Here is a 25,649-nt window from a genome sequence, read left to right as displayed (position 1 = left end):
TTGCCACTAGTATCAAAACCAAGGCCCCAAGACAGACCAAGGCAATGAAAAGAGGGGTAGATCTAGAACCTATAGCTGCAATGCAGTACTCTGAGGTCACAGGCAATCTAGTATTCCCATGTGGCTTTGTGGTTAATCCTCATGCTCCACACCTTGGCACTTCACCAGACAGGAAGGTGATAGAGAGGGGGGATAGTACAAGCTATGGACTTTTGGAGATCAAGTGCCCATCAAAAGACAGTTTCAAAGACTGTACCTATCTCGTGAGGCAGGCAGATGGTAGCTACAAGCTAAAGGAGAGCCACTCCTATCACTACCAAATAACGGGGCAGCTGGGACTTACGGGCATGCCATGGTGTGACTTCTTTGTAATGTGCACTGAAGATTATCACCTACAGCATATATATTTTAATGCAGTAAAGTGGGGTAACATGATCTTTGACTACTTTCTCAGCAGATGCCATCAGTAGAACAGAAATAAATAGACACATAACTACATAGATGCACTTGAACACTTACCTGTATCACTGTCACAGGCTTGAGAAGCAGTGTCTTCGGCAGGATTTGGAGAAGCAGTGTCCTCAGTAGGGTTTGAGCTGCAGGCTTGCGGAGCATCCTGTTCCTCACTTCTGGTTCAGTAAAAAAGTTTAGTTTGACAATCATTTAGTTCGAAACAAAAACACAAATTCATTAATAAATGCTGTATTGATCATTTTAAACAGACAAAAAGCGAGAATCCTGGGGTGGGTTTTGATACAAAATTAAATGCATTCATTCAGTGTAGCCTAGCAATCCAAATGCATTCATGTACATACTCCTTGATCGATCTATGAAATTAAAAGTTGTGTGTAAACTGCGTGGCAGAAAGAAATGTCATGTCCTTTCAAACTCAATAAAATTGTTAATGTTACTTTGATTTCTCGTCACCTTTTTGTTGGAGGCTTTCGGCAACCTCCATAATGTTCCTTCCTTTGGACAGTTGCAGGGATAGCAGCTATGGGATTCGGATATTCAGGTGTAGGCTGTCCATTCACAAAATGCTAAAAGATAACAGTTGATAGTTAAGAGCATGCATACATTCGCAACCAACGTTACCAGCTAGTTTCTTTTATGTGCTAAATTTGCTACATACTTCCCCTTTCTCTGAACTAGCTAGCTAGCAGCACTATCGGCGTCTGTATAAGAGACTAGGGTTGTCAGATGTAACGTTAGCTAGCAACTTCTCTACATTTGAAAAGATGTTGCTGATTGAGATGATGGAAGAGTTTGGGGCACGGAGATGATAACATAACTCATAACATACAAAGTTAGGTATAAGGTTTGGTGGAACCGGACTAAAATGTAACGAGCATTGTTAGTACTAGATAGCTAACCTAGCTAGCTAGGCTAGCTAACGTTAGCAAGCTTACCTTGGAGCAAACAAATGTGTTTTTGTTTATCCTCGATGGATTCAGCTGTGAGTGAGGTCTTCCACACTGTTTGATCCACATTCGACATTTTTCCTCTTGTGTTTTAGGCTTAGGAAAAGCCCAAAATACGACCCCGCCCTCCAAACTTTTAGGATATCTGCTGTCGGATTTGCAGATACCGTAAGCGTACCGCTTCGGCATTTCCTCGATAGCTTGCCAGGCCTCCCCTGCTTAGTAACGGTTACTAACGTAGGATTGGACAGTGGCTGTTCTAGGGCGGGGCTTAGCGAAGAGTCAATTGGGAACTACTACAGCAGCCATAATGAGGGAAAAAAACGTTTTTGCTTAGTTTTAGTGAATTATTTTCTGAAAGAAAAAATAATTTAGTTCCATGTAATTTGACTTCAACAGTATCGCTTGAGTATTGCTTCAAACGTGGAGCTACTACAGCCATCAGAATGAGAAAGGCAATTTTATGGATTTTTTTTTAGTGTACATTTCTGTAAGAAAGCTTCTAAAACAGAGTTTCTTCTAAATATCTCTCGTGGGAAGTCAGTTACTTCGTTTTGGAATTACTAGAGGTGTAAAGGTGATTTTATTCATTTTCAATGAATATTGTGAAAAGTGAAGCTGTCTTCGGAAAAAAACGATAGCGACAAGTTTTCTTTTAACACACCATATTATAGTGTACTTTCCATACTCTTGATCGTGTAATTAAGCTGGAGTGTTTTTATCATCTCCAAATGTACGTAAAGTTCAAAATCGAATATCAAACATCAAGCGGTCGTATACGTCTCACATCGCACATTAGCATATTCTACATTCGTTCGAGAGCAAGGACATACAAACCTTTTCGAATATTCGTTCCATTGTTGCTTTGAAATTAGCACCATTTTTATACAGATGGTCCAACAATTCCTCGTCCATATATCCAATTAAAACAAACTATCTTGGTAGGTTTCGATGAAAGCTAACGGCTGCAGACTCGCCTACGTTACATTAGCATGGATTTTAAAAAAAAAACACCCGGAAAGGCGCCTTGTCATTTTCAAAGTTTCCGCCTCAAAATAGCGTAAGCTGATTGGACACAGGTTGACCCAGTCACATTACGTTTGGATATGACGTTATCATCACGCGACAAAATAAAAATACATGCTAGTATGTTTGTAACCCGAGCCTTTTTTTTAAAATTCTAATTAGGAAAAGTGTAGAGTTGATCAGTTGAGATAGATCAGAAGATGTTACAAGATATCGTAGCCAAATCTGCTTCACTGGACAGCGCCAGAGTCGCTGTCACATTTGAAAGCGGCTCTGGACATTCTGTGTCTCTGTCATATGGCGAGGTTTTTGCGCTTAGGGATGACCTATCTCATAATCTGCGGAGGCACTGCTTAAGAAATGATGGAGTGATTGCGTTGTATTGTGATACCGATTTGTATCTACCTGTCTGGATTCTGGGGTGAGTATGTCATCATGTCCTCGTATATTTTAGTCAGTTAAAAAAAGTTAACTCATGAAATAAAATGTCTTGGAATTGAACATTCTCTCTCTCTCTCTCTCTCTCTCTCTCTCTCTCTCTCTCTCTCTCTCTCTCTCTCTCTCTCTCTCTCTCTCTCTCTCTCTGCTTAAGAAATGATTATAAATCTTGCTGTCATACATGACCCCCATCCCAAAGTTGTTGGTCATCTTGCCTTCCTGTGTTTGGCAGAATTCTCCAGTTACCTGCTGCTTATGCAGTGCTTGACCCAGAAGCCCCTGGACGTCTCTCTGTACGCGTAATGAGCCAGTGTGATATCAAGTACTGTGCAGTGCAGACTAAGTTGCTTGAGGTTGAATACCTTATTTGTTATACAGTTACAGATCACATTCATCGAACATATTACAAGACAGAATTCCTCCAAATCAGGGGACATTTTTCAAATGTAAATAGTCTGAACCGATCAATAATTTTTACACTTCTTAGCTTCAGTTTGACTATCATTCTCATTTATAAACAACAGTTAAAGAAAATTGAGTACTCAATCTTTGCGTCCTCAATTACTATTGTTGTACCACAATGAAAAAGGGGATTCCACTAAATTTTTATACATTAACAGTGTAAGCAAAATTTTTCCAGACCCCTAAAGCCTGAAATAAGCAGGATGAGTAAGTGCTGTTGGCTAAAATTAATATGCACGGCTCCACCAGTAGTCAAATGACAGAGATGGATTAAGTGACATTATGTAATCCTTGCACAATATGTAATAAAACTCATAAAAGTTGATTCCTCACATCAAATGCAAGTTGAAAATCTGTCATGTGCATTTTATAACCTGCGTAAATCCTTTTCTAAAGACGTATACTACTGCTTAGCTGACAAAAAACTATTTTACATGTAAATCAGTTGTTACTCATGTTGATGTTAGACAATGAAAAACATTATTTTGTGTATGAATATTTATGTCAATCTTAATTTCTCTTTCTCCATCAAGCGATTCCAGACAGCTTTCTCCAAACTCATTACTATGGAAGTTTGTGCAGTGTTGACTGAGTACAACCTAACATTAATACAAGTACAGCTACTGCCACCTGCTGTACACGACCATGAAGGAGCAGAACAACAAAGAAACCAGAATTTGGATGATGCTGGTCTCTCTTCCTCGGCAATCCAGGCAGAAGATATTGGACATAGAGATTTAGCTTATGTGCTACACACATCTGGAACAACGGGACTTCCAAAGATTGTAAGGGTACCACACAAGTGTATTGTACCCAATATACTGCATCTCAGGTCAGCTTGAAGAATTGGTTGTAACTTTTTTGTCACTTTTTTGTGAAAATTGTTGCTTTCAATGTATTTGGAAGTGTACTTGTTGTTTTCCATAGCAAAACTGTTATTTATAAGTAGCACCTCTCTGCTCAGAACATTGTTTCAGATGAGTGCAGAGGATGTAGTGTTCCTGGCCTCCCCACTGACCTTTGACCCATCTGTGGTGGAAATTTTTTTGGCGTTATCATCTGGGGCCCAGCTCCTCATTGTCCCCACTGTGATAAAGAAGATGCCCAATCGGCTGGCTCAACTGCTATTTAAGAACCATAGGACAACTGTCCTGCAGGTAAATATATCCATCAGTTGTTTGCTCCAAGAGGTGCTATGTCATGTCTGTGACTGCAGTACCACTTTATTCTTATTATGATTCGGTGTTTTGTTTTTTGTTTTTTTTTTTGTTTTTGCATCAGGTCACCCCTACCCTGCTGAGGCGCTTTGGTCGTCATATTCTAAATAGAGAGGTGTTGTCTGCCGGCTCCTCTCTCCGTGTACTGGCTCTGGGTGGTGAGGCCTGCCCCTCCCCAGCCCTGATCAAGAGCTGGAAACAGGAGGGAAACAAAACTCACATTTACAATATCTATGGCATCACTGAGGTGTCCTGCTGGGCCAGCTGTTACCAAATTCCAGAGAGTGTACTGCAGTCCAATGAGCCGTGAGTTTCCTTTTCCAGTCCATGTTTTGAGCTCACTGTATGACCTCCTTGTGTTGTGACTCTGATGTCCAACCTTCTGCAGTCAAAACTTGCATGTGAAAGATGTATTTTCAACATCAGTACACACCTCACACTGGTACACACCTCACAGGTTTCCACTCTGTATACCCCTTGGAAGCCCTCTGATGGGCACAACTCTTGAAGTGAGAGATGAACAGGGTTGCATTGTCACAGAGGGTGAGGGGCAGGTGTTCCTAGGTGAGAAAGACTTAAATCACATATACATACTCAAATGAATTACAATTGCTGTTACAAATCCCATCCAGATAATTTGACCTTTGATGTAGGTGGAAAGGACAGAGTGTGCCTCTTAGATGATGAATCAGCTGCTGTCCCTGGGACAATGCGAGTTACTGGTGACTGGGTGAAGGTTAAGGACAAACACCTTTACTACCTTGGACGAAGAGACAGGCTGATCAAACGTCATGGTCAACGGGTGAACTTGGATAACTTGCAGCAAGTGAGATGTTTTTGTCATTTTTATTGATATGATAAGCCTGTAGACTTATTATGGTTAGTTATTGTTTTTTAGACCTTTATATGTTATGTTTGTTGTCATATAGTACATTTTGGTCTGATAGAGGCCTAAACTAAAAGATTCAAACATTTTAAAAAGATATGTAATGGAATACAATTTTATTTGCCAGAGAATAGAATATGAGGTCTTCTTCATCCAGTATACTGTCTACAATACATGATTTATAATAAAAAATAAATAAATGGAAGGACTGCAATGACATTGTTATTACATCTTAGTCTAATTAGGGCAGTGCACTTTTGGAATATGTAGGGGTACATTTTATTGGGAGTGTAGGAGGCCACATGGATTCTGATTTCACAAGTTATTGTAGATTTTTTAAGGCGTTTTTTTGCTCCTTATAGGGCCTGCCATGGGGCAGCATCTCAAACTGAACAGTTAATTCAATTCAATTCAATTCAATTTATTGTCATTAAAAACAATGTGCAGGCACATGTTAAAAATTAAATGAGGGCTGTGGCTTCATCAAACAGTGCAAGACAGACACAGATAAACACAGCAAACACAGTATAAGATATATACACATGAAGACCAAAAGCTAAAATAAGTTAAAAAAGAGCAAGAGTAGAAAATATTTAAAAATATCTACAGACACTCACTGGATGGCCAGGTTCAGGTGGGCAACAGCTTGTGGAAAGAAGCTGTTTTTGAGCCTGGTAGTGCGGGCTCTGAGGCTACTGTAACGCCTCCCACAGCGCAGGGGGGAGAACAGTCCATGGTTGGGGTGGGTGGGATCTCTGCTGATGCTCAGACCCCTTCGAAGGCAGCGTTTGTGATAAATGTCTTTTATGGCTGGGAGCTGGGTACCGGTGATATGCTGGGCTGCCTTGATGACCTGCTGTAGAGCTCTCTGGTCTACTGAGGTGCAGTTGCAATACCACACTGAGATGCAGCTGGTCAGGATGCTCTCTATGGTGCAGTGGTAGAAGTTGGTGAGAAGCAATGGTAGAAGTTGGTGAGAATATTGCACATATTCATCTTGGACATATTTAGCATATATGTAGGTTTGTCAGTTGATCCTGAGACAGTTTTTATTCTAAATGTTACATCTTGTTCATTGCTCCTTAATTATTTCTCCAGGTAATAATGAGCCTGCCTGAGGTAGAGTCCTGTGCTGTTGGTCTGTATGAAGGCTCTTGGCTGGTGGCCTTTGTTGTGGCAACTACATCTGGAGATCAAAAGGCAACTTTTATGTTCCCATCTGTACATCAGCATAAGAACCAAAGTCCCCCTGCCTCTGCCGATAATCAGGAAGACCTCACTTCCTCCATAGGCCACCATGAAGAGAGATACACTTCAAACAATGACCCTCAAAAGGCGATTCTCCACCATCTGAATTTACTTGTGCCCGGTTACAGTGTTCCAGACACACTTGTACTTGTTCCCGCCTTACCTCTGTCCTCCCACGGTGAGCTTTAGAGGAATGTTGTCAGTGCTGAAGAGAAACAATTGCTCATGTCTGTCAGTTTAAAAAGCAAGATTTTTTTTTTTAATGTTCAATAGCCCTGTTGCTAATAGCGACATTGTTCTTTGGCAGGTAAAGTAGATGCAAGTGCACTTATGAAAATATACCAAAGGCAGAGAGAGCGTTTAGCGAGTGATAATTCATTGAGGAATGAGGCCGAACTAAAACAAAAACTGAAGTCTTTGTGGCAAGTATGGACAAAAATGTATCACCTCTGAAAATTCAGCACATATTTTATTTACTTACTGCCTGTTATTATAAAAGTGATATTTTTTTTTCATTAAATTTTTTTTTCATTTAATTGATAGGATGCTCTAGGTCTTGCCAAAGATGCAGCCGTTGAGGGGGAATCTCACTTCCTGTTTAGTGGAGGAGATTCTTTGAAGGCTTTGCGCCTCTATGATGACATCATCACTGCTGTAGGAACAGCCTTACCAGGACTTTTGGAAGTCATACTTGATGGAAATTTCTTAGCTGTACTAAACCACGTTACCAGAGCAACAATGACACTCCCATTTGAGAACAGCTCGACATCTCCATCTGATGGCAAAAAACGGCAAGCAGATCCTCTCTGTGAAGTGCTGGCCAAAAGGGAACGCACAGAAACCAGTTGTACAGCAGATGCACAGAAACAAGAGGAGATTGGCGTTTCTTCCGAAACAATGGCAGTAAAGGTTATTCGAAGGGCAGGTGAGGTTGTAGAGATGATGACAAATTCAGAAACCTATAATAATTCTTCTGACGGGAAGACGGACAAAGGGCCTTCGTTGACTGTACGAACCAGTGGAAGGAGGTTTAGCAATGGAAACTCCCCTAGTGGAGAGACCGGTTCGCCCCGGCTGGATCTGAGCTGGTCCTCAGACACGGGCAGATGTGTGGATGCCTCACCAGTCCTTCTTGTGCAAGGAAGGGCAGATCAGCGACCAGGCTTAACCAAAACAACTGTGTTCATCGGCTCCCATTCTCATAGGATGCAGGCCCTCGACCTGGCCACGGGAGAGCTGCTGTGGGAACGGGTCCTGGGGAATAGGATTGAGTCATCGGCTGCTGTGACTCGCTGTGGAACCCTTGTGGTCGTCGGTATGTACCAACAGTTTGAACTAATGTTGTGTTCTATCCAATGGTGAAAAGCTTGACTATAAGTAATTGTACTCCAAATTGTTTTGCGTCCGCAGGTTGCTACGATGGCTGTGTGTATTTCTTATGTGCGGCTTCTGGAGAGACTCGGTGGGTATTTCAGACAGGGGACGCCGTGAAGAGCTGTCCGACTGTGGATCCCCTCACAGGGCTGGTGATAGTGGGCTCACATGATGGCCATGTTTATGCCCTAAATCCACAGGTAAGAATGATAATCCTTGTGTTTGACATATTTACGCAGAGGCGGTGATAAATAACAAAATAACAAAAAAGAAAATTCACTGGTAAAGCAGTTGTCTCCAACTCATAGCAAGCCATCTACACCACATGCTTTTATATTGTCTATGAACCAACTCCAAGGATCGTTTTGTAATTTTATTAATAATGTCACATTTTATGTTCATATTGTATTTTGTAGGGTGAGAATGAATAACTTCATAATGCTAACAGACTAAAGATGAAACACTTTGGAGTTATTTATACCCATAAGTACCTGGATGGCCTAAATCTATTGGATTATATGTCTTTGTTTTTCAGGTTTGTCAGTGTGCGTGGAGGCAACACTGTGAGGGTGGGGCTGTGTTTTCTTCCCCATACCTTGACCTTATCTACAGACGGTTATATGTGGCGTCACTCGGAGGGCTCCTCCTATGTCTCAACCCCGTGAGTGATCTTATCTCAACACAAAACAGAGTTTAGTGAACAATTCTGTAACTTTTTCTTTTCATTTTTTTTGGGCAAAACCTTTGTATTTTGTTTAGATGGCTGAATAGCTTTGTTCATACACTAATTGTTATACCTGTCTAAATGTTTGTTACAGGATAATGGAGATGTCCTATGGACGTACTCCAGAGGGACTCCATTTTTTTCATCTCCAAATGGTGCTAATGGTCAGGTTGTGATTGGCTCTGTGGATGGAAACATTTGTTGTTTCAGCAACACAGGAAAATTGGTGAGAAGCAGAAATAAGACTGAAGTAGTTTTTCCAATTTAACCTGTTAAAGCATAATTCTGTTTTTTTACAACTTTGGTCTAATTGTCTTAGTTCTTGCCATCGCACATGTCGGTTAAGATATCAGTTTACAGGGGCGCCCCGGTGGCTCACCTGGTAGAGCACGTACCACATAATGCCGAGTCCTTACCATAGCATCCTGGGTTCGAATCTAGCCTGGGCTCTTTGCTGGATTTCATCCCTTTTTTCCTGTCTCTCTCAACTATCGCTATTGAATATAGGCGAAAAATGCCAAAAACAATCTTAAAAGAAAATAAAAATATCAGTTTACTCACCAGTTTATTGACAAAATGTTGGTACAAGACCACTGCTGGACACAGCTTTACAACAGTGTCTTATGGGAGAATGGAAGACGAGCATCAGACATCTTTCAGGAAGTCCAATTTAAGTCAGTTTTATAGACCATGTATTGGGAAGTGAAAACAAAAGTCCAATTTTAAAGTTATTACCTGAAATGTTCAATATTATCAATGAGCCATTGCATTGCTGAACTACTTCCTGATTCGACATGTAGGAATGACCAGCCGACACCGTAGATAGGATTACTCATTATAACTACCCAGACAATACAACTGAGAAGTCATAGGTAATGGGAAATCATGTACACAGTCTAACTTAGGTACTAGTTGTTTTTTCTTTTCTTTTTTTCTTTTTAGTTGTTGAAAGGGCAGGTTTAAGGCTCCTGTTCAGTTGCCTAACCTTACTGTTGTAAAGCTGCATTTAACAGTGGTTCCATGTCCAAAATGGCCAATATGAAACTGGTGAGCAAAATTATAACTGATATGCACAACGCAACTGTGAAAATAAGACCCAGGTTGTAAGAAAGGGGAGTTATCCTTTAACACCTGTCTATTAACACTTGTGTTTAATACCTTTCTAACTCACAGCTGTGTTATGTGGCGCTTGTTTTTCTCTCCAGCTTTGGGAGTTTTTGACTAAAGGACCCGTATTCTCATCACCGACTTACACTCCAGACCAGCAAAGGGTTTTTTGTGGATCACATGATGGTCTTTTGTACTGTCTGAACTGTACTGATGGCTCTTTAATCTGGAGCTTTCAGACCTCAGCAAAGGTTTACTCCAGCCCCTGTACACTTAGTGGCTCTACTGTGGGCAGAAGGGGCATCCTTGTGGGAACAGCCTCCACAGATGGAACGATATGGATCCTGGATGGCCAGGAGGGTACACTGGTCAGTTCCCTCACTCTCCCTGGTGAGTTGTTTTCTTCCCCCGTAGTGTGGAAACACTCCCTCGTGGTGGGATGTCGCAATGACTTTGTGTACTGCATCAAGCTGACAGACAAAAGGGAAAGGCAAAGGAACTCCTGAGATCCTTTTGGTTATGACTCCCATGTGTGCTTGCATTAAACATGAATACAACATGGGAAATACGTGTATGGCTGTTTGGTTCCTCCTAGTGAGACACTGTGAGAAGACTGTTGGGCCAAACAGATTTTTTTTTTTTAATCTATGAAACCAGACTAAATAAAATCTGCATGTTCAATATTTGAAATAAAGGGTAGGGAAATAAACGATTCTGCCAACCTTCAGTTCAGACATCAGTATTTAATTTACATTATTCATAACATTTGCATCTCTTAAGAATTTTCTCATGAATACCTCTAAGTGGGACAAAAAAGTGCAATTATTACCAAACATTTTTGTTACGTATAACACTGTGTACACTACACTATTGTGCACCACCAAAGTTAAAAACAAAATGACAAAGTGACTCAGCCTTAGGGGCCTCTCTCTGACCAGAGCTCTGGTAAAACCTTTGACTTGCGTACATAATTACTTACATACATACAGATCATTACATTGAGAAGTGAGAAAAGTAGTGACACGAGACAAGAATGCTGGAGTTCTGTAGTAGAAATGCTTACATTACGTAAGGCTAACCAGTTCAAATCACAATTACAAGGAAGTGATGGCATAAGCCTACAAACACAGTTGTGTTATAGCAGGACAGCTACAAGGATTGTACGTTACAGCAAGCAGGTGGTCGCTCTCTCTCTCTCTTTCTGCTTTTCTCTTGTTCTCTCTCTCTGCTTCTTTCTCTCTGACTCGCTCTCTCGCTAGCAAAGCAAAAAAAATTGAAATTACATCTTCAGAGAATAGTGAGAATAATGTGCAGTTCAGAGTAAATGTCCAATAACACTTGCGGTCTTCAGCGCTGTGTTTCATTGCACCCACAATGTGATTATGACAGATTTTATTAGTGTTGATTAACAAACAGTCTGGTAACTTTCAAATGAAAAATTATATGATAGCTTCTTTCACAGCTGTCACAGTCATCACGGGCACAGTGAGAGTTATGCTGAGAACAGGTTTTGAATATCAGTAAAAAAAAAAAAAAACCAAGACTTTTTTTTCTTTTTCTTTTTTTTACATCAGCGACAAGGCTCAGAAGAGATACAGTATCTATTGATTCAATGCAAGTAAATAAATTGCTTTAAATAATACCAAAAAAAGGGAATGTAACAGAGAAGATCCCCATTTTAGTTTCAGTATGCTGACACAAAGGAGATTCAAGAGACTTGGTAGGGTCCTTTAACATGTTAGATTATTGTTGCTGTTAGCCCTTAAAACACTATTCTGAACATTTACTTCGGTTGATTGAACACAGGCCATGTCATGTTTTAGAGCCTTGAGTTCTTCTCTTGTACTGATGAATGTTATGTGGAATCATGTTTAGCACATGATCTATGTACAACCATGGTGACCCCATTGGCTACAAAATCGAGGAACTGGGGTTGGCTATTGCAATGGTCAGTCATGGTTGTGATTGGCTGCTGAAGGTTTTTTGTGGTCCCTGACGGCAATATGTTCAGGGTTGATTGCAAACACCTTAGTCACACCTATGTGTCTTCTGAGGACATATGCTTTTGTGTTTTCCATATAGAGGAAGTGCATACTTTTAATGCTTGTTTATGTTTAGATGCTTAGATGTTGATTGTTCTTGAATATTTGAATATGAAGTGCACTTTAATGTGATAATAATTCAGCCAGTGTATGATTACAAGGCAATGGAGGACATTACTTGCTGTGTAGGGTTGGAAGGTTGTAGTAATGCGAGGTCAGATCTTTTTTCCTTTTTCTTTGAAACTGGGTTAATGGTGTACATCTTGAGGTGCGTCATACTCCAACGGGCAGTGTGCAGTCTTGATGCAGGCTAGCGTCCGATTTGAAGCTGGATTGGTTCTTTGAGGACGTTATTTAATAATCTGAGGGCAGTCGCTCCAGGCTTTGGCCTTACGTTTGGCCAGGGCCAGCCATGCTGGCTCTGTGGACACCTGGGGAGAGTCACTGGAGGGGAAGCGTTTTGACACATCCTTCACAGCAGGTGGCGATGGTGTGGAGTCTGCAATCTCAACTGAACCACATGGACCAGGACAGAAATTAATAACAAATCCATAAACTATACCATAACCGTTTCTTTGACAAGTCACTAGATGACACTTTTATCTTTTCACAACATGATAACAACCATAATCATTAGAAGTTGTTATAGTGGCTGTAGAGCTATTAACTGCTTAACATTGTAACGGTTTGGTAATTTTTTTGTAGTGTGTTTGCTCGGTTATGATAACCTCCAAATCCTGGAAGTTAGCGCACATTTCAATATCTCACCCCACAAATGTAACAATATTATCCAAATGGTCTATCAGAAAGTCTTGATGAAGACCTTTCCAATATCTTCACCTGGGAGCTTCTTACCTGTAACAGAACTGGGCAGAGTGTTCGCTTTCTTTAGGTGGTCTCTACGCTCAAAACGCCCCAGGAGGCTGTCAGGTCTCTTGGGCTCTTCTGCTGTCTGAGGTTTCGAAGGGCTGGTGCTTCCATTTCCCTTGCTGTTTGAGGGACTGACCAGTGTAGCCTGTAAAATGTTAAGGTTTTTTTTTTAGGTGATTGCCTTCAGAGGAAAAGAAGGAGTTGAGGGGAGAGCTGGGAAAATGTCAACCCCTACCAGAATCAGTAACACAAGTGTTAAGACTGAGTTGAATTTCTCTACTTGTTTCAGACCAATGGAGGCAGAGAAAACGAGTGTGACAAATCAAAATGGAGCAAACACATCACTAGCAGTGACTTCACAGCACTAATTTTATGTTTTTCAGACTTGCATTAACACCAAGTTTAAAATGGAATCTTCCATATTTTGTTGAAGTTGAAAATGCTGCCCAAAACAAAATATCACATACTCTAGCCACATGAAGCCAGCCTAAGTCTCATGAGCTCAATTCAGTTCACTTCAAGATTATTAGTCTGGAATGGATCCATTGAGATTTGATTGATTCTGGCAGCTAGAAGCCGGACCAATCAGCAAACTATATGGAGCAGTTTGGATGAAGACAATGAGCTGCTCTGTATTTTGAAAATAACAACAAATAGCTATGCTTGAAGATAGAATTAGTTCAATTAATGTCATATACAAAGACAGCGAGTGTAATGTACAGATAATCACAAACTACATGGACCGACTTGCTAGTGATAGAGGAGGCGTTTACTTGCAAACCAGTTTGTTTGGATGTGTGGTGCTCTGGTTCTCCATTATGGAGTTTGCAGCTCTGAGTGATTAAATGCTTATCCAATCAACTGCAAAGTAATTTTGGTCCACACCCATTAATGATGCCCCCAACAAATTAATGCCTACTGAGCCCTGCCAGACTACAATGAAGGAAGCCAAATTTGTGGGCTGGGTTTGCAAGGCTAGACATTATCTACCCATGACAAGATATTAAAGTGCCAGTGATTGGCAGACAAATGGAGCCAATCAAAATTTTGCTCCTGGAATCCAGTGGACGGGAAATGTCAAAACACTGAGATGAAATTTCCCCAGACCACCAAGTTATTGTATTGTCTTGAGGTCTTGGCCTCATGAGACTAAGTTAATGTAAGAACTGGAACTATATATGCAGTTAAGGGAACATACACTCTCTTTCTCCTTAGACTGTTTTTCAGCCAGTTTGGCCTCTCTTTGGCTGCGCCGTTCCTCTCTGCTCTGCTGCTGCTCCCTAAAGCCCCTCTGCTTCTGCAGTGCTAGTGTGATCCATAAGGGGCCCGTTTCCTTCTCCTGGACCCGTGCACTGTCCAGTGAATGCCTGCTGTGTAATGACGGCTTTTCTGTAGGGGTACATATCCATAGTGTTATGACACCATATTTAAAAAAAACCAAACAAACACAACTCATTGTGTCATATGACACTTTCAGGACCTCATTAACCCATGCATAATGAGTACATTTTAGACTATTTGCTCTCTAAACACAGAAGTGATTTTATATGTCAAGACTGTAATTAATGCACTAAGTACACACTAATGGTTCCCTCATTTTCACAGCAGGCTGAAAGTCTAAAAATTTTTTTTACACCATTTGAAGCCCTCTTGAAAATAATACAAGGGATATTTTTTAAGGTGTGTTGGCAGCTCCTTTAACTTGGTTGACCCACCTCCTTTATTCCACTGCTGCATACACCCCCCCCTTTTCTTTTTCAATTAAATGCATTCGAGAGAGCCCTGGTGAGCACTACAGTGGCTGGCCAAGGTAAAACTGACCTCTTTTGATGAGTTCTGTCTTTCTGTCCACCTTTTCTCTCCATGGGATATTGATAGAGGGAAAGAAAGACCTCTTCTCCTTGGGCTCATCCTCCCCTTGCCCTTGGGTCTGGCCCTGGCTGCTTCTGTGCAGCTGGGCCACTGCTGAGGATTCCTCACCCTTGTCAGCCTGTTCCTGGCTGGATAAATCTGTTGCTCCTACTGATCTCTGGGCCATGGCATCACCAGGATCCCTGTGCACAACTTTGGGCAGCGGTGATGGAGGAGGGGTCGTAACAGCTCCAGAAGGTTTGGGTGATGTGGTGGGTCTTTGGTAGAATGGTGGTTTGGAAAGCACTTTCTCACTCTCACTGTGCATGGCAGCGCTAGACAACTTGCCTGGTTTGGACCGTGGGATGGCAGGTGATGCAGCTGCATGTAAGAACTTGCTCCCTCTGCCCTCGTTTTGAGGTGAAGTGGGGCTTGATTTATCAGAAAACACAGAAGAAGCATCAGAGTCTGGCTCTATGGGTGTGAGGGGTGATGGGACCCCATCAAAACTGTCCCCAGCGCTGTACCTTTTCTTCCTTTTCTCTATAGACTGTTCACTGTGAAAGCGGAGGGAGTAGTTGGTCCTCCTCAGCTTTATGCCGAAAGGAGAAGGTTTATCATCACTGTCTTGGCTCTTTTCCTCTCCCTGTTCTCTGCTGTCGATGTCCTCTGCCTCACCCTGACTTCTGCCCTTCATCTCCTCCCCCTCAGGTTTGGTGCCAGGGCTGGGAACCAGGAAAGAGGGGAGGTCTTTGGCAAACATACACTCCTCTGACCCTCTGTCTGCAATACGGACAGTCTTACTTGTCCTATTCTGAGCTTTGCTAACTGGGGTTAGGGAGACTACAGGGGGTGCAGGGTGGCTGTCAGATGGAGTAACCTGCTTTCCTCCCTCTTTGTCCTCTGGACTTAAAAACTCAGAGTTCCTATTTGAGTCTCCAAATTTCTTGTTAGCTGGGGTGATCGAGAACTTGGCGCTGGCAGACATGGTCTTCCTGAGGTTGGTGTGTGAGAAAGGAGACTGATTCAAATTTTCGCTGCTAGGACGACTGTTGTTTCGGCTCAGGTCCGGGTAATCCTCATACTTCCCCTCCTCTGCTCCTTTGAATATTTTCAATCGAATGCTAGCCCATTCTGCCAGCATAGCTGCACTGGACTGGTCTGTAGAGAGTGAAGATTCGTTGAGGGATTTGGTTTTGCCACACATGCGGTCTGGTGAGGTCTTGCTCTTGGTTGGCGGGGTACTCAGGGCTTTCTTATCCTCACCCAAACCAAGCAGGGACTTGCAGGCTGTGTCTTTGATCTGGTCTAAATTTACCGCAGTCCCACAGAGCTGAGCCCCTGTCACCAAGATGGCTGTATGGGGGACATACTGAGATGACGGCAGGTTTGGGGACTCTGGTCCTTCAGGAGAGGAGGCTTTTGTACCTTCCTGCTGGTCGGACACAGCACCACCCTGGTGACCAGAGACTGGTGTAACAGGTGTTAAGTTGACCTTCTGGAACAAAATCTGTTTTTCACCGGAGGACACTTTGAATGAAAAAGGCCTCTGTCTCTCTTCCATCTCTCTCCAGCGCAGCTCCTCTGCTCTCCTCTTCCTCTCTTGTGGATCCAAGCTGCCATCAGTCTCCTCCAATGATAGTCTCTTCTGTTCCTCCTCTTCTTTTTTCTTTTTCTCCTCTGCTTCCAGTTTCCTCCTCTCCTCTGTCCTCTGCCTCTGTATCTCTAGTTTTTTCTGTCTTTCCTCTTCTTCGCTTTCCTCCTGAAACCGTTTCTCCTCTAGACGTAGATGTTCTGCTTCAAGCTCCTGCTGCCTCCTTTCCTCCTCTCTCTTCTTTCTCTCTTCCTCCTCCTTTCTCCTCTGGTCTTCCAAGCATATTCTCTCTTCCTTCTCCCTCAGTTGGCATTCTTGTTCTTCTCGAATCCTTTCTTCTTCCTCCCTTTGGGTTTGCTCTTCCTCTTCTCGCCTTCTTCTTTCCTCCTCCTGAATCCTCTTCTTCTCCTCCTCTCTGTGCCTTCTGTCTTTCTCCTCTTTATGGATACGATCCTCCTCTTGTTTACGGCACCTCTCCTCTTCTAGCTCATGCAGCTTTACCTCCTCTGCCCTCCTCATATGCTCCTCTTCCTCCTGTCTGAGCCTCTGTTCCTCCAGCTCTCTCCTCCCCTTGGACTCCCACCTGTCTTCCTCATGTAGCCTCTGTTTCGTAGAGATGTCTTGGGACTCATAATAAGGCTCATCAGCAGCTGTCCTGTGCTGACTGTCTGTGGAAATGCCTGCTGCCTCAAGGTCCTCTTGTAGCACACTGGGAACTGATACTTCCTGGAGCTCCTGGAAAATGGGAAAATACAGTTTTGATCAGTTCTAACTAATCTCTTTTTTCACCACATTAAATGATAAAACTTATGGCAAAGAAATGAAACAAATGCACCATCCTCATTCCTTGCCTATTCTCCTAAGGGACAACTAATCTTTTGGCTAGATCCTCTCTCACCTGTGTAAACCGACGGTGTTTGCGGGAGATTCTCTGGTTTTTAGGTTTGACAGACAGTTTATGCTTGGCAGCAGTATTGTCTAAGCGAGGAACAGACTGTGGGACAGCATCCAGATTGATGGACTCAATAGTGCCGGTGGGTGGAAGAACTCTTTTGGACCTGGGGGACTTTACCGGAGTGCTGTGTGTTCCGGTCGGTTGTGCCCCCTGGACCTGTTGGTCATGGAAACAGAAAAATGACTAGAGTGATATACATCAAGGTATGAATACCTACACCTTGACAATTACGTGTAATGTGAAACAAAAGAGATGCTACAATCAGGAGATGTCAGTAAGTAGAATGTTTTCAATCCTAGTTCATTTGGAGTATTATTTCAAACCCTGGGGCATTTCCTCCTTTAAACTGTTTTGTTTTTTTTTAGACACGTGAACACAACAATTGCACACAAGTGCGAATTGAAACAATTGGACTGAGGACCAAGTGGAAATGGAGGGGGTCTTGTTGTGTTTCCAAACAAACCCTAGAGCGGTCCTTTTGCAGTGAGAATACAATCTGACCCAATTGAAATTGGCAGGATAATCAAAGTAGGTGATTATTACAGTGTGCCCTCTCCTGTGGAGGACTCAAGACAGCATACCTCCATCTCATAAAATTCAGCTGTAAGACAATGGTTCCAAGATACTGTCCAATTTTTCAAGTCAGAATTGTTCATACAGAACTGTGTTATGTATGTAAATCAGAGGATCGCAGGAAATACAATGATTCACTGACACATCTGCTGCTCACTTTAATGCCTTCAGTCTGTCAAATGGCAAAAATGCTTCTAACTAACTCCAAACAGACTGCTTGTGTGTATCCCGGAAGACAAAATTGCACAAATGTTAGACTAATGACGGAAGAGTTTGTTCATACATGGAGTTTGCTTACAAATTGTGGTTGGTGATACCATGGGTAACTGCAACAATGCAACAAATTATCCCCTGATTCAAAAAAGAAGCAAACAAAACTACAGGTTTAAAAATGCTCTTTGTTACTACCTTTGGCTCTGTTTGTCCTGACTCAGCCTCCACATGGGCCAATAGCTTTATAGGGCTCCGGGGAACCTCTTCTTCATCTGAACTGTCCTCATCTCCTTCACTCTTCCTCTGAGAAGGGGGTTTCTGGCCAAACTTAATACTTTGTGCAATCTGCCTCTGTTTGACGAACAAAAATAGGAAAAAAGCTATTTGTTGAGTCACTTGAGACGTAGAAAAAGAGAAGAAACAAAACTTCAAAGATTCAAAAGTTTATTTGTCACATATTTCACGTACAAGTACAATGAGCAGTGAAATGCTTTTTTTTGGGGGGGGGGGGGCAAACCCCGAACTGTGCAAAAAGAAGTAGTAGAATAACAATTAGACAGGAATAAAATCTAAAAGTTAAAAATGAAAAAGTTAAAAATCTGGGGAGTACACAGAGGGTATACTCGGATCGATATCTATATACAAATATTTAAATAATGTACAAATGTGCAAAAGTCTGTATGAGGGAACTGAACAATAACTAACAGTACATTTTCACACGACTCACCTGCAGGCTCCTAACTTTATCAGAAACGTTTTCCTGGGACATGGTCTGATCTAGACTGGGTTCTTTCACCGGTTCCTCAGGTATGAAGATGCTGTCGTGGGAGAGAGCTCGAGAGCCTATGGTCGTCAGCTCCCTACAGACAAACAAGGGCGGCTCTCGTGTTTCAGTATTTGTTACTGACATTGATTTATTCATTAAAAAAGTCATTCATTCATTCATTCATTCATTCATTTTTTGAATATGGTGTTGACTCACCCAGTAAACCAATATACACAAACAAACATTGAATGACCAATCCAATTTACAGATGGGCCAGTCTGACCCAACCAATACAGAACTAAAAGCCTTTGAGAGCCTAATTTCTATTGATAGAGTTATTGGTAAGACCTCTGTTACACCTCTGTATCAGCAAGACATTCAAAAAGTACAAGAGGACAAACTCATCCACATGGTGTGACACACTACTACTACTACTACTACTTCCGGCTGCTCCCATTAGGGGTCGCAACAGCAGATCATCCATTTCCATTTCTTCCTGTCTTCTGTGTCTTCCTCTGTCACACCAGCCACCTGCATGTCTTCCCTCACCACATCCATAAACCTCCTCTTTGGCCTTCCTCTTTTCCTTTTCCCTGGCAGCTTGATAGTCAGCATCCTTCTCCCAATATACCCAGCATCTCTCCTCCACACATGTCCAAGCCATCTCAATCTTGCCTCTCTTGCTTTGTCCCCAAACTATCCAACTTGAGTGGTTCCTCTAATATAATCGTTCCTAATCCTGTCCTTCGTCGTTACTCCCAGTGAAAATCTTAGCATCTTCAACTCTGCCACCTCCGCCTCCTGTCTTTTCGTCAGTGCCACTGTCTTCAAACCATATAATATAGCTGGTCTCACAACCATCTTGTAACCCTTCCTTTAACTCTTGCTGGTACCCTTCTGTCGCAAATCACTCCTGACACTCTTCTCCACCCACTCCACCCTGCCTGCACTATCTTCTTCACCTCTCTACTGCACTCCCCGTTACATTTGGATAGTTGACCCCAAGTATTTAAACTCATATGCCTTTGTCCTTCTACTCCTTGCATCCTGACCATTCCACTGTCCTCCCTCTCATTCACGCATATATATTGCATTTTGCTCCTACTGACTTTCATTCCTCTTCTCTCCAGTGTATACCTCCACCTCTCCAGGCTCTCCTCAACCTGCACCCTACTCTTGCTACAGATCACAATGTCATCCGCGACATCATCGTCCATGGAGACTCCTGCCTGATCTTGTCCATCAACCTGCCCATCACCATTGCAAACAAGAAAGGGCTCAGACCTGATCCTTGATGTAATCCCACCTCCACTGGAACCCATCTGTCATTCAACCACACACCTCACCATTGTCACACTTCCCTCATACATATCCTGCACCACTCCTACATACTTCTCTGCAACTCCCGACTTCCTCATACAATACCACACCTCCTCTCTCGGCACGCTGTCATATGCTTTCTCTAAATCTACAAAGACACAATGCAACTCCTTCTGGCCTTCTCTATACTTCTCAATCAACATTCTCAAAGCAAACATCGCATCTGTGGTGCTCTTTCGTGCATGAAACCATACTGCTGCTTGCTAATCGTCACCTCTCCTCTTAACTTAGCTTCTATTACTCTTTCCCAAATCTTCACGCTGTGGCTGATCAACTTTATACCTCTGTAGTTGCTACAGTTCTGCACATCGCACTGAAAAGTTAAAAAAGAAACGACATTTTTGCAGTTACCTCAGATTTTGGTTGGTCTCTTCATCGTCAGATACAACTCCATTGCAAATTCTCCAGTAGAAAAACTAGCCTTTAGCTCTCCTGCTCAAATCCCTTTCTGTCTCCCTCTTCTTCCTCTTCCCAAACAGTCTTTTGAAGGGCTGGAATTTGCCCTGTCGTCTCTTCTCTGTTGATAAAGAACAATCTAGTGATAACCACAGCTACAAATAATCAAACTGTCAATCTTCATATCTCACTTCCAGGTTAGATAATAGCAGGAATGTGCCTGTGTATCTGTTAATGAGTCAGTTAGTGTGTGTGTGTGTGTGTGTGTGTGTGTGTGTGTGTGTGTGTGTGTGTGTGTGTGTGAGAGAGAGAGAGAGAGAGAGAGAGAGAGAGAGAGAGAGAGAGAGAGAGAGAAGTAGAGAGAGAGAGAGAGAGAGAGAGAGAGAGAGAGATAGAGAGAGAGAGAGCGAGAGAGAGAGTCAGTCAGTCAGTCAGAGTGAGAGTGATAAAGAGAAAGTGTGTGTTTTGTGATACATAATGAAAGATGGCCGATTTAATCAAATCAAAACAATTAAATAGAAAGCAGATGGAATAGATGGAATGAGAAGAAAACCTTGGCTTTATTGATACTTACCATTTGGTCACATGAGGAGTGCAAATACTTTGTGCATGATGAGTTCCTACATTCAATAATTTTGTTATAGCTGCTTATAAAATATGTTGAAACTGAGCAGTAAATTACCGACTGTTAGGCCAGATAATTTGATTACAGTCTGCTGTTGTAATTCCAGTTCAACTAAGCCCTTTATTACAATTGTCCGCTCTTTTTAAAAACTCAATCGTCACTTACTGAAATCTGGCTTAAAGGAGGGAGGGCTCCACTCTAGTGGATCTCTGCCCACCCAGCTATAATTTTTTGAATGCACCCAGGTTAACAGGCCATGGAGGAGGTATGCACCCGTTTTTAAGAATCATCACACTTGTATTCCTTTCACTTTCGGTTCTTTTAACAGATTTGAAATCTTAACTTTTAAAATTCTGTGTTATAACCCAATTTGCTATATAATCATGTATTGATCCTCCAATTCAAATATAGGTTTCCCCAGTGAATTCTCTGAGTTACTGCCCTCTCTTGTGTTTAAATTTGATAGGGCCATTATAGTTGGAGACTTTAACATTCATATTGATAATCATTTTAATTCATTTCCAGATATTTTTCAAACATTTCTAAATCTTTTTACTTTGTGCAGCATGCATTGGCCCCACACATAATTGCTAACACACCCTTGACGTAGTTTTTACTCTGGACATGTCTCTCAATTCCCTGAATAAGGTAAAATTTTGTCTCTGACCATACACATGTTACCTCTGATGCCCCTTTATTACCAACTACAATAACTAAGAAATGCATAATCCACTCTCACATCTTAAATAAGCAGTCAGCAACCACATTTTCCAGCTACTAGTCCGGCCAATTGCCTCCCTCACTTCACCAGTATTTAATGACCTAGTTAGTTGGTTTAATGATTCGTGTACGTCAGCCCTTGATTTTTCTGCTCCATACACTTCCAGGGCTGTCCCAGTTATTAACACAATTCCTTGGATCAATGATAACATCAGACAGCAAAGAAGGGAATATAGGAAGGCTGAACATGTATAGAAAAAAAATCTAAACTTGAAGTCCACCACCTCCATATGAAGGCGTTATTATTGAATCTGAACAAAATTATCAAAGATGCATGAGCTGCTTACTTTTCTGACTTATTAGTAATAAAGATAACCAAAGGTTTCTGTTTCGTACTATCAACCAGCTTGTAAATCCCCCTCTCCCAACCGTTCCCAGCCACTTCTGTTAATGACTGTGACATTTTGTTATCTTTTGTTGGCAAGATCGATGGTCTGAGGTCCAACATGTTTTACCCCCCGCCCCTTTCAGCCAACCTATTTTAATGTCCGAATTTGCTCCCATTTCCCTGCAGTTCCTTTTAAATACTGTAGCCCAAGTGTCCCTCCTCCAGTCCCTGTGATATAGTTCCCACAAAATTTCTAAAATCCATCCCTCCTGGTTTAGGTCCCAGCCTTCTCTCTATTATCATCTATTATCAACTACTCTCTCACATCTGGGTCCGTACCTGACTATTTCAAAATTGCCAATATTCAGCCACTCCTCAAAAAACACTCTCTTGATCTGGCAAGGTCAGAGAATTATGGACCAATCCTCAAATGTCTTTGTTTTTTTGTTTTTGTTTTTAATCCAAGATTATTGAAAAAAATCGCTGTGCACCACCGGTCTGTGATTGAGGTCATAACTTTTTCAATAAATTTCAGTCCAGCTTTCGCCACAAGCATAGCACTGACACTGCATTACTAAGAGTTACCAACGACATTCTTATGCATGGGGAACAAATGTGAATATTCAATTCTTATTCTACTGGATTTAACTGCTGCCTTTGATACCATCTATCATGTAGATAGATGGCATCAAACTTGATTGGTTGGATAACTGGGTTGCCATTTCTGGCACTGTGTTAAACTGGTTTGATCTTATTTGACGGATAGATATTTTAATGTTTATATTACCAATAATGTGTCCTCGTTAGCTCCCCTGCTATGTAGGAGTCCCCCAGGGGTCTGTCCTTGGGCCAATCTTCTTCTCATTATACATGCTTCCTCTGGGTCATTTTTTTCCAGCCGCTTTCATGACATGTCATACCACCCTTATGCGAATGATGAACATATCTATTTGTCTGCCAAACCCAATAAACTGAATTAACTGTCCCCCTCCATGATTGATTAGCTGCCACCAAAGATTGGATGTCCTTTAATTTCCTCCACCTAAACCCTGACAAAACTGAGGATCTCTTAATTGGTCCTGAAAACTTTGCCACTGCAGTTGATCAGTTTATTGGTCCAGTTCACTCAAATGTAAAACCTACAGCTAAGAATCTTGGTATCATGTATGAACAGTAAATGTCTTTTGACCACCATGTTAATAAGATCGTACAGTCCTGTTACCTTTGGCTAAGAAATATAAAAAAATCAGATATATTTTGTCTTCTAATGATCTCGGACTATTAATTCATACATATATTTTCTCCCGTCTTGATTATTGTAACTCCTTCTACACATGCCTCAATCAAGATGCTTTAAACCATTTAAAGTTGGTTCAGAATACAGGTGCTAGACTATTCACTAGAACTAATCGTATAGGTCCCACATTACTCCTGTTCTTGAATCCCTCCATTGGCTTCCTGTTAAAATTCAGAATAAATTACAAGATCTTATTGATTACTTATAAAGCGCTGTATGACCTTGCCCACAGCTATATTTCTGATCTCCTCATTCCTCATTTCTACTTCTCGACCACTCCGATCCTCAAATCTTGGTTTTTTATTCTTGCCCCGCACCAACTGCAAAACATAAGGTGACCATGCCTTTGCTGTTTTAGCCTGAAGCCTCTGGAATGATCTTCTCCAATCTATTAGATTTGCTGAATCTTTGGACTGTTTCAAGCAACTTCTAAAAACCCATCTGTATAGACAAGCCTTTTTATAGATCCCCCATCCTGTGTTTTATTTTTAGTCTGGTCTGTTTCTTACTTTGCCATGTTTTATATTGTAATTTAATTTATTTATTTACTTATAGTTTTTCATGTGTGTATGAAGCACTTTGTAAATGTGTTTTTAAAGTGCTGTATAAATAAAGCTTTACTTACTCACTGTCAATAGTAAACAATACATTTTTCATTGGTCTTTGTGGACATAACAGAAGTAAATGCCATTTGAGGGATGATAGTATTAGTGCAAACCAATATCTGCATGTCCGCAATTTCAGCAAATTTTCACAAGACACTGGCATGGCAAACCACAGAGATTTGACCTTAGCATTCAGATAACTCCACATAAGCACACTCAGGATATACATACACATTACTGGTAAATTCCAGTGCAAAACAAATAAAATGCCTTGTCAGTTAATGACACTTTCTTTATCACCAATTACCCTCATTCATTATTCAGCAAGGCATTGCTTACTTGTTTGGCAAGATTTCAGCAAAACTGTCTTCTGTCTTACAAAGCAATAAGATTCAAAATATTAAAAAATACAGTAAACCTCGGGGATCACCAGTTCGAATCCCCATGTTGCCTCCAGCTTGGTCGGGTTTCCCTGCAGACACAATTGGTCGTGTCTGTGGGTGGGAAGCCGGATGTGGGTATGTGTTCTGGTTGCTGCACTAGCAGCCCTCCTCTGGTCGGTCGGGGCACTTGTTCAGGGGGAGGGGGAGCTGGGGGTGAAACTCCTCACTGTCAAAAGAAAAGAAGCGGCTAGTGACTCCACATGTATCGGAGGAGGCATGTGGTAGTCTGCAGCCCTCCCCGGATCGGCAGAGGGGGTGGAGCAGCGACCGGGACGAGTTGGAAGATGGGGTAATTGGCCGGATACAACTGGGGGGGAAAGGGGTAAAATTTAAAAAAACAAAAAAACCAAAAAACCAAAACAGTAAACCTACCCGATGAATCAAAACAGTTGAAGAAGACACTCCTACTGTCAGCTCGATCACAACTCAATAGCTTTAGTGGTTCCTGAGTCAGTTGTTTCCACAGATTTCAGGAAGAACTATTTGCTTATGATACTACATTTGGAATTTTTGTTCATATCTTTTCTTTTCCTCGTCAGCGTTTCTTTCCAGTAACTTATAAACTCTGTCCTAAAAGCTAAGCCTTCCCAAGGAGGAAAACACTGCTCCATGCTCTCCTTAGGCCTCCTATACTGAGATTTGTCACCTTAAATAAGGTAATCAATTTACAGTAATAGTTCCTGTCCACACAGACATTGATTTGTTTTATTTCAGAGTCCTATTTCAATCTTAGTTTGAGTGTAGTGATAAGTGTATTTCTAGAGTATCATCACAACCCAAAAGAAAAGAAAGATGGAGAAGTTATATTTCTTCAGCGCCATACTTGTCCGTTTACAAATGGCAGATGATATGAATTGTCCCCCCCCGCCGTGTGTGTGTGTGTGTGTGTGTGTGTGTGTGTGTGTGTGTGTGTGTGTGTGTGTGTGTGTGTGTGTGTGTGTGTGTGTGTACATGTTTAGCTATGCTTGTGCGGACCAAATGTCCACACAAGCCTGACAAAACCTGACAGCATGTACCTTGTGCGGACG

At 41.8% G+C, this 25,649-nt stretch overlaps 2 protein-coding genes across 3 annotated transcripts; one reads left to right on the top strand and one right to left on the bottom strand.

The window, feature by feature from the left end:
- Nucleotides 1-2,017: 2,017 nt before the first annotated feature.
- Nucleotides 2,018-10,556, top strand: aasdh (aminoadipate-semialdehyde dehydrogenase). The gene is made up of 16 exons (XM_056276824.1): nt 2,018-2,033; nt 2,640-2,868; nt 3,118-3,238; nt 3,881-4,179; nt 4,312-4,504; nt 4,629-4,870; nt 5,022-5,128; nt 5,218-5,390; nt 6,549-6,876; nt 7,006-7,124; nt 7,242-7,631; nt 7,683-8,013; nt 8,109-8,272; nt 8,608-8,733; nt 8,891-9,022; nt 10,002-10,556. The coding sequence occupies exons 1-16, from the start codon at nt 2,018-2,020 to the stop codon at nt 10,407-10,409; spliced, it is 3,378 nt and encodes a 1,125-aa protein (XP_056132799.1). The 3' UTR covers nt 10,410-10,556.
- A 1,682-nt stretch (nt 10,557-12,238) lies between these two features.
- cracd (capping protein inhibiting regulator of actin dynamics) lies at nt 12,239-18,825 on the bottom strand. Of its 2 annotated transcripts, none has more exons than XM_056277828.1 (7): nt 18,729-18,825; nt 18,194-18,352; nt 17,159-17,371; nt 14,637-16,995; nt 14,014-14,204; nt 12,801-12,960; nt 12,239-12,456 (listed from the first exon to the last, which is right to left on the bottom strand). In XM_056277828.1, exons 1-7 carry the CDS (start codon nt 18,768-18,770, stop codon nt 12,296-12,298), a joined length of 3,285 nt encoding a protein of 1,094 aa, XP_056133803.1. In that variant the 5' UTR covers nt 18,771-18,825; the 3' UTR covers nt 12,239-12,295. The 2 variants fall into 2 exon arrangements, with proteins under 2 accessions (XP_056133803.1, XP_056133802.1); XM_056277827.1 differs by having other exon boundaries at nt 18,197-18,352; nt 18,729-18,801.
- Between the last annotated feature and the right edge of the window lie 6,824 nt (nt 18,826-25,649).

This window comes from Lampris incognitus, chromosome 3, assembly GCF_029633865.1.
Source record: "Lampris incognitus isolate fLamInc1 chromosome 3, fLamInc1.hap2, whole genome shotgun sequence".
Lineage (NCBI taxonomy): Eukaryota > Metazoa > Chordata > Actinopteri > Lampriformes > Lampridae > Lampris > Lampris incognitus.
This window is presented reverse-complemented; position numbering and strand designations above follow the sequence as displayed.

What these genes read in the sequence shown, in the direction of transcription:
- aasdh (XM_056276824.1), top strand. An exon ending in CCCAATATACTGCATCTCAG is followed by an intron (nt 4,180 to 4,311) that starts GTCAGCTTGAAG and finishes CTCTCTGCTCAG; the next exon opens with AACATTGTTTCAGATGAGTG. An exon ending in TGAGGGGCAGGTGTTCCTAG is followed by an intron (nt 5,129 to 5,217) that starts GTGAGAAAGACT and finishes CCTTTGATGTAG; the next exon opens with GTGGAAAGGACAGAGTGTGC.
- cracd (XM_056277828.1), bottom strand. Translation starts at nt 18,770, where the DNA reads ATGTCCCAGGAAAACGTTTCTGATAAAGTTAGGAGCCTGCAG. An exon ending in ATAAAGTTAGGAGCCTGCAG is followed by an intron (nt 18,353 to 18,728) that starts GTGAGTCGTGTG and finishes TTCGTCAAACAG; the next exon opens with AGGCAGATTGCACAAAGTAT. An exon ending in AACACCGTCGGTTTACACAG is followed by an intron (nt 16,996 to 17,158) that starts GTGAGAGAGGAT and finishes CCCATTTTCCAG; the next exon opens with GAGCTCCAGGAAGTATCAGT.